At 47.2% G+C, this 19,260-nt stretch overlaps 1 protein-coding gene across 1 annotated transcript in view; it reads left to right on the top strand.

Annotated features, from left to right (window-relative positions):
• The window catches only part of COL20A1 (collagen type XX alpha 1 chain), a 116,534-nt gene that overhangs the window by 53,159 nt on the left and 44,115 nt on the right, over window positions 1–19,260 (top strand). The window contains exons 20-21 of the mRNA XM_044455152.1: window positions 5,483–5,521; window positions 10,970–11,108. Coding sequence (XP_044311087.1) covers window positions 5,483–5,521; window positions 10,970–11,108 — 178 coding nt within the window. The remainder of the gene's footprint in view (window positions 1–5,482; window positions 5,522–10,969; window positions 11,109–19,260) is intronic.

The raw sequence follows: 19,260 nt of genomic DNA, 5'->3' as shown, positions 1-19,260 counted from the left end.
CTCCTTGCTGGCGCTGTGCAGTGGTTACGGGACTCAGCCATGGGACAGGGGATAAGGGTACGTCAGCAATCCAAGCAGGGGCATCTGAGGGGCCTTGGCGAATTTCCTCTGAGCAGAGCAAAACAGTCCCAGCCAGTTACAGGCAAGCCCACCTCCTAAAGTTATTATTATTATTATTACATTTTTATACTGCCCATAGCCAAAGCTGTCTAGGCAGTTGACAGCAATAATCATAGAATCATACAATCAGACCACCCATCCCACTTCTGCCCAGGCCGGACCCTGCTTAGCTTCCAAAATTAGGCAGGATCAGGCACTTCAGGCTACATGGAAGCTTTCAGCTTTCAGCTGAAAAGTTGAAAAAAAAGCAGCTCTCCTTTTTTCCACCACTGGTTACTTTAACTTATCTTGGAGAACATGGATGAGATACTAAGCAGAGGGGGATTCCGCAGACGATGAGAACACTTGATCTTGAACAAGATATTGGACTGTGCAGAAATGGATAGACTGACTTTATCTCCTTAGGAAAAAGATGTGGTTTACTACCAAACATGGGACTTTTTCTATCAATGGCTACAGAATCGGAACTCTGATTTGGGCTGAAATACATAGCATTTGTAGAGAGAAATCAGACTTTGTACACAGTATGTTTGAAGTCTTTGGAATAATTATTTGTTTAGTGATTATTATTATTATTATTATTATTATTATTATTATTATAACATTTCTATGCCGCCCCTTGCCGAAGCCTCGGGGTGGCTTACAACACAATAAAATACATTGAAATACAATAGAACATAATAAATTACCACTAAACACAAAAAATACACTGAGATACAAACATAATAATATAAAATTAAAATTAACAGTATAAAATAAGTAAATAAAGAATATAGGAGGAGAAAAGAGAAGGAAGAAGAAGTTGCCCTGGCCAGATCATATATTTTAACAATTAAAATGATGTTTAAATAAAAAGGTCTTTACCTGGCGCCGAAAAACCAGTAACGACGGTACCAGGCGGACCTCTTTGGGGAGCGAATTCCATAGGTTGGGCGCCACCGCAGAGAAAGCCCTCCTCTGAGTACTTACTCTCCTAATTTCTTTCATGGAGGGTTCCCGGAGAAGGGACTCTCCCGCAGATCTCAAAGGGCGGTCGGGCATATACGGACGTAAGCGCTCGTTCAGGTAGCCAGGACCCAAGCTGTTTAGGGCTTTAGATTAGAAAACAATACAATTCTGAAACCAAAAGAAAACTTCCCAGGTTCTCTTTCCCAGCTTCCTGGCAACACACAACCAACTGACAATGTGCTAGTGCTGGTGGGGGATTTTCTCACCAGTGATCGGGGGGATTGAGCTAGAACCCACCCAAAATGGCTCAGTGAGTATAAGTTACAGTCAGTGGAACCTTGGGAGGTGGTGCCCCCCCCCCCCGAGATAGAGACATTCAAGATGCAGCTTGACAGAGGGATGGTTTAATTAGGAGCGGTGCACTGAGCAGAGCTGGACCCAATGGCCTCTGGCCCCTTCCAACTCTGCTATTCTGTGATTCTGTGAAGGGCGCAAAGCAGGTAGTCCATAGGAAGCCCATGGTGTGACTCTCCCCAAAGACATGCTTGCTAAATGCCCTAGACAAGCCATGCTTTCTCAGGCCTCCACCTGCAAGGCGGGGAGAAAAATACTGCTGGCAAAGACAGGGGCAAGACAGACTCAGTGAGGGAGGGGAGCATCGTGTGCTTCTTGTCCAAGCCTCCCCCCACTCAAAAAATCTGAAGGAGGCACTTTTTTCGTACATGCAGTCAGGATCTTGGGTCCTCAGGCCCCTTGCTACTCTGCAAAGCTCCGGATATATTCCAAAAGCCTTTCTCCTCCCGCTCTGCACTGCCACCCGTAAGCAGACACTCAGAAAACATTTACAGGACAGCAACAGGACAGCCTTTCCTGTGCCCTTGCTTTTCAGGGTCCACCATCACAGGCTCCCTCGTTCCATCAGCTTTCAACTCTCCCCCTCCACTTAGACTGATTCAGAAGCAAAGAACTGCAGTGCTTTGGTTCTTGAAGGAGTCTTGTTTGGATTCAACCCATTTAAATGGAGAGCACTTGATAAATCTTCACCAAGGAGTCTTTGACGCTTCCCTTCTTATCGCTGATTTGTATGAGTGGCAGTTCCCGATGTTTGATCCTCCAGCTCAAAGGATGAGAAAGGATCTAGCAGGGGAATTCCTGTAAAAGGTGAACTGCAGTTGTATTTTGTGCAAAACAACTCACTTTCCCTTCCATAATGGACTGGAGAGAACTGGCATGAAAAATATATAATGCAGCTATAATTAACCAAAGGGACTGGCACAATCATCCATGCGTCTTTGTTATGGCTGCATCTGGATTTACCTCGCGTTTCAATTTTACAGCATGCAGTCTGAAAAATAGGGAGGGTAGTATTAAAGAGATATATAGGGGATCAAAATAGTCAAGCACCAATTCATGTGCAGAACGTTGAAACTGATTATCACACTTACTGTGATTTCAAGAACTTTTCACAAAAATCAGAAGTTTCCTGCGAAGGAGGGAAGGAGGAAAGAAGAAGCATGCTTGGTAGAGAAAGCAGTAGGAGGAGGATAACAGGAACTAAAATCTGCAGCCTTCTTGGAGGCAGCTGAAAGTCAAGGCAGTTTTGCATTCAGCCTGATCCTAGCTTTGTGAAACTGATACATGAGTTCGGAAACTTATGCATGAGTTTGCCTCATTCACACATGACATTAGACAAAATGTGAGGCATGCTCCCAAAACAATATAAGAGAGCCAGTGTGGTGTAGTGGTTAAGAGCATGGGACTGGGACTCAGACGATCTGGGTTCGAGTCCCCGCTCAGCCACGGAGCCAACTGGGTGACTTTGGGCCAGTCACAGACTCTCAGCCCAACCTACCTCACAGGGTTGTTGTTGTGGGGATAAGATGGAGGAGGAGAATGATGTAAGCTGCCTTGAGCCCTTTGTAGGAAAAAGGCAGGATAGAAATCGGAAAAAAAAATATATATATATATAAGGTGTATATATATTGGCTCTCGCAGCAAGAGCGCTGGGTTTTGATGCGGGACTTCTGGATGACAGGGCAACGCTGCCCTCTTTTGCAAATGGCCGCCCTACTGGAGAAGGTTGTCCCATTTCCTGCATTCGCCCTTGGCCCTGCAAATCCTCAGAATGCCATCGTTCAGATAAATTGTATTGTGAAAGAGAAATGTGCCCTCAGGCACATATTGTGCTTATGTAGCATTTCAGTGGAAAAGTACAATGAGCCAGAACCATTTTAAAGCTTAACACAAAGATGTTTGACACCCTTCAGCTTTTGTCTTTGACAAAAAACTCCCAGGGGCTGCTTCACCAATTATGCCTTTAAGTGCACACCTAAGTTTTGTTTTAAGTTAAAACTGGGAATGGGTTTACAAGCATGGAAGTCTTATAGGCGCATGGATCGCCAGTGAAGGCATGCTCTGACTCAGAGGGTCCAGAGGGGGGGGCCAAGACTCAGCATGTTCATTGTGTCTTGGTCGCCTCACCCTCTGACCTTCAGCATTGAGTGTAATGATTTGCTTATTCCAAGCAACAGGCTTCAGCCTCCAAACCTGCAAACAAGAAAAGCTGACCTCAGTTTTACAGTAGCGAAGGAAACAAGCTGTGAGAACACTCTGTAGAATCAGTTCATTATTTCATTGAAAGTTGAGTTCAGACTAATTGCAATTAACTAACTTATTATTTATTTGTTTGTTTATTCAATTTATATGCCACCCCGCTAGGCATAGGCTCTCTAGGTGGCTTACAACATATTAAAATCCAACAACACAAAACAATACAAATGCAATATAACATTTGCTACAAAAACCAATAATAATAACAATAAAATCAGTAAATAAATTAACAGAATTAAAACCAAAATAGGAAAAGAATAGAATTAATAAATAGTAGATATTATATGTATATATAAAACCCAAAAATAAAGCATAAACCATTAAAATAAAAAATAAACACCTCTCCTTTAAAACCATTCCCTGTTGGCAGGAGCATAAAAGCAACTGAATTAATACCTAAAAATCCACCTGTTAAACTAACTGCTAAACAGATAAGTCTTTAGTTGGTGCCTAAAAGCCAAAAGAGTTGGTGTCACAGTTGGACCTCGAGCAGGCTTGAATTCCAAAGTTGGGGTGCTATGCAGGAGAAGCCCCTCCTTGTTGCAAAATCCCCCCTCACCCTGTCAGGGGAGGACCACAGAGGGGGGTTCAGATGACGCCTGCAAGGCGCTCCCTCAGATAACCTGCCCCAAACCGTTTAGGGTTTTGCATGACCTCCTGAGCGCTTTGAACTGGGCCTGGACAGCAACCAGCAGTCAGAGTAACCCTTCTGGGACTGCTGGGTCACGTCTTGGATGCCAGTCCTGGTCAGTAAGGTCCGGACTGTTTTCAAAGGCGGCTGCTTGAAAAGTGCATTAGAGCAATCCAAGCGGGAGCTTACCAGCTAATGCCCCCCTCCCCAAAACTGCAATTCCCCAAGCTGAACCCTTTACACAGTTCTAGAATTCACAGAGTCAATTAATTAGAACATCTCGCAGTTTGTCATTGGTCTCCCCTCCTTAGCTGAGGCCTCACTCTTAGATCTGTCATCTTAGACCCCTTAGATTAATCATTTTAGTCTCTTCAGAAAGGATCTAGTTTCCCACTGGTTTAGCAATAGCAGCTCTTTCTCCTCCTCCCTTTCTTACCTCTATTTATTCTGTCCTTCACTGAATTAACCTATTCCCATAAACTTTGGGGGCTCTTCTGCAGAACTAGTGACTAGTTGCTCCCAGCTGCAACTCCTGACATCTCCTGTTAAAGCTCCCAGACCACAGGCGGGGGCTGCATCGGGGTGCAGAGCCCTTTTCAGCCTGAGCACTGGATTCTGTTTGGGAGAAACATTTGGAAGGGGGGGGCAGATTCCAAACACGGGCAGGGACAAAAATCCCTGCATATTTTAGCTTAGAGCTGTTGGTGCCTGCCCCACAGCCAGGAATTCTGGAAGTTGTAGTCCAAAACATCTGGTTGGAGAAGGAATGGGATTGGGGGGACTGCACAGACGTTGGGGAATCAACAAAGAAATGGTGGTTGGGGAAAAGAGGGGAAGGAGGGGAATAGGGCAGGGCCCTTTGAGGAATCCAGGAGGCCCCAGTTCGGCTCTCTGGCCAGATGTTTTACACTGCTGAGCTACGTGAGCCGACCCCTGGATGCACTGCCATGAGGTAGATTCATAATAATCAGTGCAGAACCTGGGGGAAAATGTTGGGAGGAGAAAACATCTCAAAATTTTGGAGGTGGGGGTGAGAAACTGTGGCATTGCCTTTTTCCCAAGTAAGATGGAATCTTTAAGATTCTTGGTTGCTCTCATTTGCACCGGACTTCAGATATGCATATGCTTGTTCTCATACTGCTTTCCCATTGTCTCTCTGATGTCCTTCTGCAGATTGTCCTGTGCTTGACTCCATGGAAGGCTCCCTGCAAGGTAGGCTTTTCAGGCTTCTTTTTGATGGTGAAAAGCAGAACCCTTCCTCTTTTAGGTCCCTCCAGGATTAGGGGGTGTCTGAAAGCTAGACTGGTTGGCCTTCTTATAATGGAGACTAAAGTCCTGCATCTCCAGGCCACGTCACCTGCCTGGCTGCAGGATAAATTTAAGCAGATAGAGGAGGAGGAGGAAGTAGAGCAACAGCCAGGGTTCAATTCTGCTGCAGGAGGCTTGCACTAGGATTCTAGCAGGCAACTGCTGTTCCTAGAATATGATAAGCATGTAAGGATCCAAGGAACCTGGAGGAGAAGGCAGAGGTTTGCCTAAGAGGTTTGCAAGCGCACACACAGAAGAAAGAACCTGCAGAAAGGACTACTCTTATAACGAAGGGTAGTGGATAATGGATGGTGGGGACAATTGAGGGCAAAAGAAGAAGGGGACGGCAGAGGATGAGGTGGCTGGATGGAGTCACTGAGGCTGTGGGTGTGAGCTTGTGTGTCTTCCAAGGGATGGTGGAGGACAGGAGAGCCTGGAGGAATGTTGTCCATGGAGTCATGATGGGTCGGGCGTGAATGTGTGACTAACAACAAAGCGGATAAAGAGACTAGCCCTGACTGCACCATCTTTGCTGTGCTTTTGGAGCTGAACTTTGCTGTGGAGGAAGGAGCTGAGCTGAGAGGGGAGGGAAGCCACGGAGATACTGAGTGAGACAGGATGGAAGTTCAGAGTGAAGAAGATTCTTTGCCACATTCAAGAACTGTTGGAGGGTTTTTCTAAGTACATGCAGGATCTAGTTATTACAATTATGAGCTTTAAGAATTCGCATTCCATTTTTAATTTAGTATTGGATCGCACCGAGGCCCCCTCTAATTAAAAATGCTTCTCAGTTCCTGCTGCTTGGAGGGATGCTCCCTTCACATCGACTCAACCTGCACATTTGGAAATGAAACACAAGAAATTACACAAACTGAGAGCAGGCACACACTTCTGTGTTACTTAGGGGCAATGGTTCTCTCTGGGACTCAGAATCAGTGAACAGGCCAATGGGCGAAGGTCAACGGTTTTATTAAGCAGGGGCAAATGTCATGTAGAGCAAGAAAGTTGAACGCTACCAAGCAATCATCAGAGCAAGGGACTACAGAGTGGCATCATGAACCTTATATTCCTGCAGTTGTTAGCACAGAAACCTCTCAGAATGGAAATGGATGGACTTCAGTCATGGCCTGCCATCCAGCGCCTTTCCTGGGTCAGCTTGCATTGACAGTCCCTCCTGGGAGTGTCTCACGGACTCATGAGAACATAAGAGAAGACTTACTGGATCAGAATTAAGGTCCATCCAGTCCAGCACTCTGCACACACAGTGGCAAACCAGCTGCCCACGGGATCCCTCCAGCAGGATGGGTGCAAGACCTCCTCCTGCCCAGCATCTGGTATATGCAGGTGGGCCACCTCTGCTAAGGAGGTAACACATAGCCAGCAAGGCTAGTAGCCATGGCCTCCTCCTGCTTGCCCTTATGGCTCCTGCTCATTCCATTCCATTTCATTTCAGGTTTATATTGCCCAACAGCTGAAGTTCTCTGGGGAGTTTAAGAGATGCAAACTAAGCAGAACACAGCTATACTTCATGCAGTCCCAGCTACGTTCTGCCCTGTGATTTCCCCATTCTTGAAATGTGAAGGTTCCCCTTTGCTCAGCTCTGGTTAGGCCTCACCCAGAGTCCTGTGTCCAGTTCTGGGCACCACAGTTTAAGAAAGATGCAGACAAGCGGGGAAGAATTCAGAGGAGGGCAACAAGGATGATCCAGGGATTGGAAGAAAAGCCTCTGAGGAGAGGTTGAAAGAACTGGGTGTGTTTAGCCTGAGAAGTGAAGGCTGAGGGGACTTGGAAGGCTGCCACAAAGAGGAAGGATGAGATCTCTCCTCAATCATCCCAGGGTGGAGAACATGAAAAACAGGCTCACGTTACAGGAGCCCAGATTTCGGTTGAACATCAGGAAGGGCTTCCTGCCTGTTAGAGCCAAATGACAATGGGACCCCTGACCCAGGGAGGTGGTGGGCTCTCCCACCCTGGAGGCATTCGAGATGCACCTGGACAGCCACCTGAGAGGGATGGTTTAGCTTGGAGTCCTGCACTGAGCTGGGGGTTGGACCTGATGGCCTTCTGGCCCCTTCCAGCTCCTCAGTTCTGTGAGCCTATGAAGGGGTTATCTCCAGCGGGCAGCAGCCAGTCAGCCATAGACAGCTGGAAGAACATCCCAGACACACCTCCTGTGCTCTGTGGTAGACCTTGACGCCCAGCCAAGGACTTTCTAAAGATAAGGAGCAGCTTCTCAGGTTATAGCATCTCCCACAGGCTGCTTGCTCTGAGAAACGATCAAAAAGGAAGAAGCACAGACGGCAACTTAAAGCACCTACTCCAAGTGGAAATCCAGACATGGAGAGGAGACTTTTTCATTCACCAGGAACTGCTCAGCCTTGCAATGGTCTTCTGCATTTTCACCACGCTCCAAAGAAACCGGCTCTGCTCGCAGATGCCGGGAACACCCAGCAAGATCTGAGGCAGCCCCCTCTAGCCTAGGGGCCTCCAGATGTGTCGCATGGCAGCTCCCAGCACCCCCAAGAGAGCATGGTGAGGTCTGTGTCTGCCATGGAGCCATGTGACCGAGGGTCTGGACCCAAGCCAGCATCCCTTCAAGATACCACTGGCTATTTGGTCCCTACTGGTTGGCTGCAGCCCCTTCCGGCCATCTGCAGGGATGGAGCTGATGCAGTGGCACATGGAGGGAAGCCACCGTCCCTGGGCTGACCCGGATACTTTGCAGGGGCCCACCATTACCAGTTAGTCATACATACTTTTTTAAAATAAAGGGCCATCCTTTTTCCTTCTGTGTACCTGGTATATGCCCTCTTTGAACATCCCCAGTGGTGGGAAGGAGTGTTGGAAGCAAAGCAGGAGAGGAAAACCTGCTGAAGCCACCCTCTTAAATTATTTACCTGCTAGCAAGTTAATGCAAGGTCAACGTGAATGGATTTTCCATGGCCCTGTGGCAGCTGAAAGGCTGGCATTGCAACACTGACAGATAAAGGGCCCCTTCCTATAACACAATGGATTGGGGTATTGGGTGGCATTCAGAAGCCCCCTGTAACTGAATGACTATAGAGATATTTGGTCTACCTTTCTGGGTTTTTGCCACACTTTCGTTAAAGTCTGCGTCTAATCGCTAGAATGTAGAAACAGTAATGAAAAAGTAAAACAAAATAGAAAAGGAATGAAGCACAATCAAGATGGCAGGTGCCCCCGTGTTGGGTCTCTATGCTGCAGCGGACTGGGCAGCGAAAGCAACGAACAAGCCTGACAAAGACAGACTCTGGGGGTTCTTTGAGGAAATGAATGACTCTGGGGGTTCTTTGAGCAGTCCCCTTGATTGCCCCAAAAATGTTTGCTTGAAAACATTTGGCTCAGGGCTTGCACCAACGCATATGCCTGAGCAAGTGATTTCCACCCAAAGAAACACGCTTTTTCTGAATATTCTTCTGCAACCATTTTTTCTCTGAGTGGAAAGATAGAAAGGAACTGCACAAGCAGAATTGCCTGGTGCCTCAGCTGCACCCCCTCTGACCTCTTCCATTTGATACAGCCTCAAATATATATCCAGTTACCAGCTGCAGCTCCTACTTTCGCACGATAACATTCTTAGCGTTTGCTGCAAACCTTAATTGAGATGAATAGTTTTCAAGTCCAGGGTCTTTGGCTAAAATTTAATCCAGCAAGACTTCTGAGTCTTCAGAATTAGACGTCCCCCTCCACACACACATACAAAGTCTTCAAGATAATAATCACAACCGAGCTATAGAAAATAGACATGTTGGGAAGATGAAACTGGTTGAGTCGGGAAATGGATTAAAATTTTAACATGCCCCCTTTAGTAATTATACAGTTATTTCACTCTCAGTTGATTCTTTTTCCTGCCCTTGCCCCAGCCTCAGCTTTCCATAAATTCAGATAAGCAAAGGGAGGGGAATTGGTGATTGCAGACTCTACTCGCATTAAAGCCTTTAGAAAGTGACTCATAGAGTTTTAATGAGGAACAGGAGAAGAAAAGGGGGTGAACTCCAAGGACACAGAGATGTGGGAGAGATGAAGGATATGTCTTTTCAGTATAACTCAGGTCAGCCCATGTTGAGCAGTTTAAAGAAGTGGGGGTGGCAGAGGGGGGTGGAGAAGAAATACAAAAATGGAAAAAAGGACATTTAAATGTACTCCCAGCTCGTTCATTACGGTAGGAGGACTGATGCAATTTTGGAGCAACTCCGTACATCTTTTATGGCTGATTCACACCATCTTTTTTGTATGAAATGGTCTCTCTGCTGCAAGAGCTGGTGCAGGTCTGTGCACTGAGGATTTACGTAGGAGCTCTGAGTTTGTCCTGGATTGAGCACCTGTTTTTCAGTCTCCTAAAGTGAGATCAAACCAGTGTGCTATGCAATTCAGGGCTGGGGCATCTCAGCAGGGGTGGGAGTGGATTCTATTGCTGTTTGGCTACAAGGAGCTCTCATTTACATAGTGATTCAATTAAAGCACCAGCCAATGCATGCTTAGACGGAACAAAGTCTTGTGGGACTACAGGACTTTTTTTCTATCTAAACATGCATAGGTTTGCACCCTAAACATGCTAAAGGCTGCAGAATTTCCTTATCTCAGCATGCATAGGGCAGTGCCCTAAACATGCAAAAGATTCTTGGATGTTTTTTCTGACATGCATAGGACTGCAGGACTTTTCTTGTTTAAGCAAGCATAAGAATGTACCCCTATTCCATGTGAATTAGGAACTGTTGGAACGGAAATCCTGTCCTCCGTTCTGGGAGGCAATATGTAGAAACAGGGTGCCAATTATAACATTATAATTATATTATAATATGCTGAGAGTAAGCATATTATATACTTTCTTTGCATAGTGACTTTTAAGTTGGTTGTAAAGATGTATGGATATTCTTAACTCCATTCCGTCTGCATTTTATTAATTTTCAGGCATATTTCATTCAGTTGAATACTCACTGATAGTAATTTTTCCCTTTTTCTGAGCTTGCTTTCTCATTGAAAACTTGCACACACACAAATCAGAAAATGCATGTTCACAAGTGCATTGAGAATTTCCCCACTAACATTTTCACACTGTACCCTTTGGGAAAATATATACATTTTCCATCAGTGTTTTCTTTTTAATCATCTTCTTCATATTTTCCATGAGTAAATTTGTGTACAAGTCCAGAAAGTTTTTTCCCCGACTGATCTACAAGTTCTCATGACTTAAACAAGATGGGCTACTGCAGGTTGGATTCATTCAAACCTGAATGCATTGCAGACAGAAACCGGCTGCTTCCCAGGAAGAAAGATTCCACACACATCCCACAGGCTGCTTTTACACCAACTTTTTCTGTTTTTTCCTAGGTTTTGACATGATGGAGGCCTTTGGACTGACAGAAAAGGAATATGCCTCCATCCGAGGGGTGGCTGTGGAGCCCTACATCTTCCTGGGGACTCACACGTATACCCTCTTCAGGGATATCCAGCTAACCCGGAAAACAGGGTAATGTGAGAAGAGGTCTGCTGCAGGATTCCCAGTTCAATATGATGTACTCTGAACACAGCCTTTGTGCTTTCAGTCAGAGGCCTGCAAGGAGTCCATTTGGGGTTGGGCTTGGGGTTGGGGTTGGGAGCTGGTTTTCCCCCTGTTTGTTTCAAGCTTCCAAAACAGTAGATGGTCTCTTTGCAATGTAGCTCTTTATTGCCAGTTCACAACTAGCAAGCAACAGCCTCCAGAATACTAGCCTCTAAGCATAGGCAGAGTGGTTTGTTGACCCCAACTACTTATAAAAACCTTCATTTTTGGTAAGGCTGGGCTCCACCCCTCTGGGTGGTCCCTCCAAAGAAAAGCTAACCTCTGAGAACGCCACAAGCACTCTAACTGGATGATTCTTCTATCCCGACACCGCATCCCCCTCTTCTCCTTTGTCCCCTCCCTTATCTTCCGAACCCTGCTTGGTCTCATGGCCTGTCTGCGCACCTGGGGATGATGGCCTTGGACAACTACACCCTCCTCTGCCTTCTGGATTCCCACACCCAATTTCCCAGCTATCCTCACCCAAAGAGTTGGCACAACCCTGACCTTGGAAAGCACATCGAGAATAACTGCCTAATCCATTTTCAACAGTGAGACTCCACTGGATTCTCTGGGCTTGGCTTTCTGGACTCGGGTCTGTTTGTGGCGGCCCAGAATCAGAGTTCCAGCATTTGTGGGGTGCTTGGTAGGAATCAAATCCCATGCACTGCTCAAGTCATGCCCCTTTCTGGCGTGCACCCCTTGCAGAAGTGGAGTGGAGAAGATGGGTCATCACGGGGAAGGGAGACCACTGTGCCTGGTCTCAGTGCCCCCTTTCCACATCTGGACAGGGAACAACAGGTGTCTGCGAGCATTCAGACTTTTTCCTGGCTCATCTCGCTTTGAGGACTTGGCCAGGCATGAGGGAAGCTTGCCGAGAGCCAGAAGGATCTTAAAAGGTTCTTCCCAACCCTGCTTCTAATCTCTTATCAGCTGATAGACTCTAATTTAGAGGTGAGCCAAAATTTCTCAGATGTTATTCTTGGAAGATTTCTCAGATTTCTCTCTTCTGTGTTAGGACTAGTGCTCGTCAACTTAGTCATAAATGATCTGGAACCAGGAGTAGGTAGGGAAGTGGCCAAGCTGGCTGATGCCACTAAGCTTTTTAGGGTGGTTAAAACCAAGAGGGGTTCCAAGGGGATCTCTCCAGAAGGGGAAGCAAAATGGCAAGTGCATTTCATACAAGCAAGTGTAGAGCAATGCCTTTTGGGGCAAAAACCCAACTTCAAATAGATGCGGATGGGATCTGAACTAGCAGTAAATGAACAAGAAAGGGAACTTGCGGTAGTAGTTGGCAACTTGATGAAAAGGCCAGTCCAGGGCTCAGCTGCTGCAGAGAAGTCAGACTCCGTGCTGGGAATAATTAGGAACAGAACAGAAAATAGAACTATCAAACTCTTACTTCCCTTATACAAATCCTTGGAGTGACCACATTTGAAATACTGTGTTAAGTTCTGGTCACATTTCTAGAAAAAAGACATTATTTTTATTTATTTATTTATTTATTTATTTATTTATTAAAACATTTCTATGCCGCCCCTTGCCAAAGCCTCGGGGCGGCTTACAACACAATAAAATACAATAAAATACAAAAATAACAATTATTGAGTTGGAAAAGGTACAGAGAAGGGCAACAAAAATGATCAGGGGCTGGAACAGCTCCCCATGGGGCACAGCTACAGCAGCATGGACTGGTCTTCTTAGAAAGAAGGCGAGGAAGGGGAGACATCGCAGATGTGTTTAAAATAATTCATTGTGTAAAGACAGTAGAAAGGGAGAGCTTTTTCTCCCTCTCGCAACACTCAAACCCAGTTTTGACTAATTTCAGAGCAAATTCTACCAGAGGATATTTAGAACAGCCCAAATACAAGGTCACTGTAAACATTATGGAGAAGACTAGTTGGGCAATATCAGGAAATGAAGCTATCAATTTCAGTTCTACGCATTTTCTCTCTCTTTCTCATGCTCTTCCCCATCCCTGAAATGGAGTTCATTTTGGCCCCGTTCGACCTCTGTTTTGTAAGTACCCACAAAATCCCTCTGGATTTTCAAGTGCACTTTTCCCAATATACACAATTTTGTGCACACTTTCTCCCAAATACATATTGCTGTGTACACTTTTTGCTCAAGTTCGCAAATTTGGCATGCTTTTCCCTCCTATTATAATGCATTTCTGTGCATGATTTTAGCATTGCATACATTTGTGGCACTGTTCCATCATGTACACATTTTATTTGCCCTTTTTCTTAAAGTGCCATCATTGCGAAGATTGGATTTTTCACTGCAGAGCAGGCAACATTTGGAAAAGTTTGAATGTGGGTGCCCAGTTCTGCTCCGGTGTTTATTAGTACAGGAGATGGACGCTTGCTGCAAATGTTTCTTGTATCCCTGTTGTGATCATCTATCCTCTGACTATTTCAAGCATTAAGACTTATTGCTGATGGTTCTAACGGGCTCTGGGGAGATGGGAGCACCTACTTCCCCTACTGAGGAAGAGGAACTCAAGCATCCAGCTTGATGGATTCAGAACTTCCCAGGCAGCTCTGCTTGAGACTGGGAGGAGCAGTTTTGGCAGAATTATTTCACTGCAGAACCCCTTATATCAAATGCAGAAGCGCCTCCGGATAAATTGAATGCACTGCTTAGTTATGCGGCAAAGCTAGCTGGGGTCCTGAGATATTTGCAGGCAAGGTCTCTGATCCCACCTCCTTTTGTTTCGGTATGCAGAGTGCCATCTCAGCATTTTTGCTTTTGCTATCTCTATGCATGGTATCAATACAGATCCATCAAACTAGCAGCCCATCTGATAAGGCAAACAGCCGTCCTGGGTGTAATTTCCTAGAGATACACATCAATTTTAATAAGCCCCTCCATTATTGCTTGCTCTCCTCTTTTCTTTGCAATCTCTTTGAGCAGAATGATATGACTTTCACCCCAGATTTAGAAGAAAGCTCACCCGGGAGAGAAACATGACCTCTGTCTTGACCCGGTTATCTTAGAACCAAACTGTCTAGCATGTGAATGGTGTGGTTGCAATTAAGATGTCCAAATTTAAAACATTTTAATAAGTACTGTGATGGAGATTGGAGTCATGAAATCTGAGCAATGGAAGGTCAACTCTTCCCAGCACCATGGCCCCAATGTTTTTATTTAAATAAAAAATTTCAACCTAAAAAAATTTCAACCTAATACAACCCCCCACCCCACCGTTGACATTAGTATTTGTCCCAGGGAGGAAGCCTCAAGGGCAGCTTATCTTCCTGCCCAAATAGCTATTGCATGTCTAGAATGGTGGTTATGTCTCCTGCCCTCAACAGAGCCCCTTCTGCCTTTTCTGCTCAGTGAAAGGCCTCTCTGCTGGGAATTCAAACCCTCTCCATAGCATCGGGCATTTTCTGCACAGCTCATAATTCCTGCCCATTCTAAAGAAGTTCCAACCATCACAGAAACATAGAAACAGAGCGAGTCAGAAGGAGCCTCCCGGGCCATCTAGTCTGACCCCCGGCTCCAGCTGGCTCTGCTCACGACATGCCCACCATGTGGAAGTCCAGCCTATCCTTGAACACCCGCACCGACGGGGCCTCTACCACCTCTCGTGAAAGCCCATTCCACACCCTGGGGGTCCTGACTGTCAGGAAGTGCTTCCTGGCATCTAAATGGAACCTGGGTTCCCTGAGCTTTGCTCCGTTGGAGTGCGTCCTGCCTTCCTCTGCAGGGGAGAACAGGTCCCTACCCACCTCCATGTGACACCCCCTCACATACCTGTATGTCACCAACAGATCCCCTCTGAGTCTCCTCTTCTCCAGGCTGAAGAGACCCTGTTCCCTCAGCCTCGCCTCATACGGCATCCCCTGCAAACCGGCCCCCAACCTTGTGGCCCCACGCTGCACTGACTGGCTATATCCTTTCTGTAATGAGGGGCCCAAAACTGAACACAATACTCCAGTTGCGGGAGCACCAGAGTCATGCAGAGTGGTAGTAATACCTCTCTCGATCTAGAAGCCACGCTTCTGGCTATGCAACCAAGGACAGCGCTCGTCCTCTTGACCACCACATCACACTGCTGGCTCATGTTTAGCCTGCAGTCAACCAGCACCCCGAGGTCCCTTTCACAAGTGCTGCTCTCCAGCCACTTGTCACCTAACCTGTACTTATGACAGCTATTCCTATGCCCCAAGTGCAAGACCTTGCACTTATCCACATTGAACGCCATCCTGTTCTCTCCTGCCCACTTGCATAGTCTGTCCAGATCCTTTTGGATCTGGAGTACCTGCTCCTCAGTTGTGGCCACTGCCCCATTTTAGTGTTGCCTGCGAATTTGATCAGCAGACTGTTCACCCCTTCTTCCATGTCACTGATGAAAAGATTAAACAGGATCAGCCCCAGGACAGAGCCCTGGGGGACCCCGCTTGTCACTGGCCACCATTCCGATGATTCTCCGCTAATGGTTACCCTCTGCTTTCGGTCAGTCAACCATGCTCTAATCCACCAGACAGTGCTTTGGTGTATCCCAAAACTCCTCAGTTTCTCCACCAGGATATCATGGGGCACTTTGTCAAAGGCCTTGCTGAAATCCAGGTATACCACATCCATTGCATCCCCTCCATCTAGCCATCTCAAAACCTTGTCATAGAATTCCACAAGTTTTGTCTGGCAGGACCTGTTTTCGCGGAAGCCGTGTTGTGTGGCTGTCAGCCTCCCTTCCCTATCTAGCATCACTAGATCTCTCTCTATTATGAGCCTTTCCATTGTTTTTCCTACAATGGACGTAAGGCTAACCGGTCTATAATTCCCCATGTCCCTTCTACTACCCTTTTTGAAAATTGGGACCACTGATGCCACCCTCCAGTCCTCTGGAACTTAACCTGTCTCCACGAGGTCTCAAAAATGGAGGCCAGCGGGCGTGAGAGAACCCCTGCCAACTCTCTAAGTACTCTCGGGTGTAACCCGTCAGGGCCTGGTGCCTTTGTAATGTCCAATGCCCTGAGGAGCCCCTCGACTTCAAGGGGGGTGACTCTAATCTGTGCCCCTAAGTCCCCAGCCTCATCTAATCTCCTATGCGGATATCCCCCGTCCTGCTCTGGGGAGAACACAGAGGCAAAATAGTCATTTAGCATCTGTGCCTGTTCCCTCATATCAGTCACTGGATCTCCTTCCTCCTTATTTAGTGGTCCCACCACTTGTCTCCCCTTCCTCTTCCTATTTACATGCTGAAAGAAGCCCTTTTTGTTGCTCTTGATATTCTTGGCAAGTCTCAGCTCGTAATCAGCCTTAGCCTTGTGAAGAATCCTTCTGCAACGGGCCTCCTCCTCCCGGTATACCCTTTTGTCTATTTGCCCCAGTACCCATTTCCTACGGAGGTTTCTCTTCCGCCTAATCCCTCTAACCACCTCCTTTCGCATCCATGGCAGCACTCTCCTCCCCACCTTACTGACTAGAGGTATCGTCAAGGCTTGCGCCTCCAAAACTTCCCCCTTGAGTGCTATCCACCCCTCCTCAACTCGCTTACCTTCCAGTAACCTATCCCAGGAGACTTTCCCCAGTCTGGCCTTCAGTTGGCCAAAGTTGGCCCTCTTTAAATCCCAGCTTCTAGTGCTCGACCTGCTGCACATCCCCAGTCCCCTGATCTCAAAGCAAAGGATGGAGTGATTACTCACATCCAGAGCTCCCCTAATCTGTACTTCACCTATCAGCTCCTCCCTATTGGTCAAGACCAAGTCAAGGATGTTTCCCCCCCTCGTCACCTCTCGGACCCTCTGTGTGAAAAACCCTCCCTCTATAGCTTCTAGGAAGCGACGTGACCTGGCTGTCACCGCCGAGTGAGTCTCCCAAGTAATATCCGGGAGATTGAAATCTCCCATAATTACTGTGTCTCTCCCCCGAGATATCCTTAGAATCTGGCCTGTCAGGACATCATCCAGTGTGTCAAGTTGACCTGGAGGGCGATAACATACCCCCACTGTCAGGTCTCTTTCCCTGTCAAAACCCCTAAGTTTAACCCAGACTGCCTCTACCGAATCCCCATCTGTGCTGCATTCTGTCTCACTGCATCCTATCCCTTCCCTGACGTATAAAGCTATGCCCCCACCTCTCTTTCCCTTCCTGTCCTTTCTAAAAAGGTGATACCCTTCTATGTTCACATTCTAGACTTGCCTTTCATCCCACCAAGTTTCTGTGATTCCCACCAGATCATACCTTCCTATTCCCAGGAGAGCTTCAAGCTCTTCCTGCTTATTACCCATGCTCCTAGCATTGGTGTACATGCACCTCAACTCCTTCCCACCACTTCCTTTCCTTGGAGTTCCCAGCCTCCTCCTTTCTCCCATTCTCCCTGATACCTGGCCCCTCTCTGTAGGAGTCCTGTCAGTCCCTGCAGTATCCCTAAAACGCTGCTCCCAGAGCCCTGATCCTCCCCCCACACTTGTCCAGTGCAGATACATTACTGGGGGGCCTGAACCCGCCCCCCCGGCTCAGTTTAAAGTCTTCCGGATGAAGCTTGCTAGAGCATCTCCAAAGGACCTTTTCCCCATCCTCGTGAGGTGTAACCCGTCCCTTGCCAGAAGTCCATTGGCAAGAAAACAAGTGCCGTGGTCGAGGAACCCAAAGCATTCCTTCTGGCACCACACCCTAAGCCAGTCGTTCACCTCGGAGGCCCTCCTGTCCCTTCCTGGCCCAAATCCCCAGACAGGTAAGATTGACGAGAAGGCCACTCGGGCCTTCAGCTCCCTGAGTGTCTTCCCCAAGGCCTCAATTTCCCTGGTGGTCCCAACCACACCCTGCCTGGCCACATCCTTTGTGCCCACATGGATCACCAGGAGCGGCTGGTGACCCCCGGAGTGAACAAGACGCTCCACTCTGTCCTTCACATGCCGGATGCGTGTTCCTGGCAGGCAGCAAACCTCCCTTGTCTCCAGGTTGGGGCGGCGGTGTGCCCCTCAGCAGGGAGTCCCCAACAACAATCACCCACTGCCATACCTTCCCGGTGCTGGTGGGTGGCTGTGCCCTGGCCCTCGCCTCTCCTGCAGCGGCCCCCTTCAAAATCATTCCTGGACACCTTGTTTTTCTAACCCGAACCCTACCCTGGTGCACACCCCTAACCATAAATAGGGTTAAGTTCCATTGAAAATTGGACAATTTTGAAAAAGTCTTCCATGAGTTGATTTTCCTGCACAGCTCATCATTTCTGCCCATTCTAAATGCATCCCAACCATCAAAATCATGCTAGGACACCTCGTTTTTCTAACCCTAACCTTACCCTGGTGCTCACCCCTAACCTTAATATAGGACTAAAGTTCCATTGAAAAGAGGGGACACCTAAAGCTAAACAAGCCATAACCCCCTTCAAAGGTCTTCCGAAGATCGGGGGGGGGGTCTCCTTCTTCCCTGTGAGGCCCACATTCAGTTGTGGAGAAGTTTCAAGGTGACGGTCCATTAGTACGTGTGGCCAAAGGCAAAATGCATTGCCAACACACCAGAAAGAGCAGTACATTTTAGCCTATGTGCCTCCAGGGAGGCTTTTCAAGTCTTCTAGAATGGGGGAAGGAACTGCAAACAAGCTGGGCATCCTCCAAGGTACTGGCAGGGAGGGGACAGGGTGTGGAGGAAGGGGAAGGGGTCCCCATTGAACTGGGTTGGCCTGGGACCCAGTGAGGTGTCTTATTTCATCCGTGAGCTTCAGGTTCGCCCACATCCCTGGGCAGCTGCTGAGAGTAAAACTCTGCCATGGATGGTGTCGAACTGAATCCGTTGAGAGCTCATTGTATGCCCCATACCATGTCAAGCCATGTTGTCACCTGCTGCAAGTTGGTCTCAGTGAATCAGTGACTTTGGAACATGACTTTGCTTGTTGAGTTGCAACTCGGACCTCTCTGCGTAATCTGGGGTTTATAATGGCGCGGCATGTATGCCATTGGATTCTATTATTGACTACAGCTTTGCAAATCAAAACAGACAGGGATTATGAAGAGGCAGATGTAGCTTCCTTTTTAAGTTTAATTGCTGAAACATAGGGATAATTTTAATCTTGTTTAAAGAAGCAAAGCTTCTTAACAGCAAATGGTGAGATTCCACAGAGTCCTTT

This window comes from Varanus komodoensis, unplaced genomic scaffold (assembly GCF_004798865.1).
Source record: "Varanus komodoensis strain SLA01 unplaced genomic scaffold, ASM479886v1 scaffold8, whole genome shotgun sequence".
Lineage (NCBI taxonomy): Eukaryota > Metazoa > Chordata > Lepidosauria > Squamata > Varanidae > Varanus > Varanus komodoensis.
Note: the sequence above shows the minus strand (reverse complement) of the source record. Positions and strands in the feature narration are given on the sequence as shown.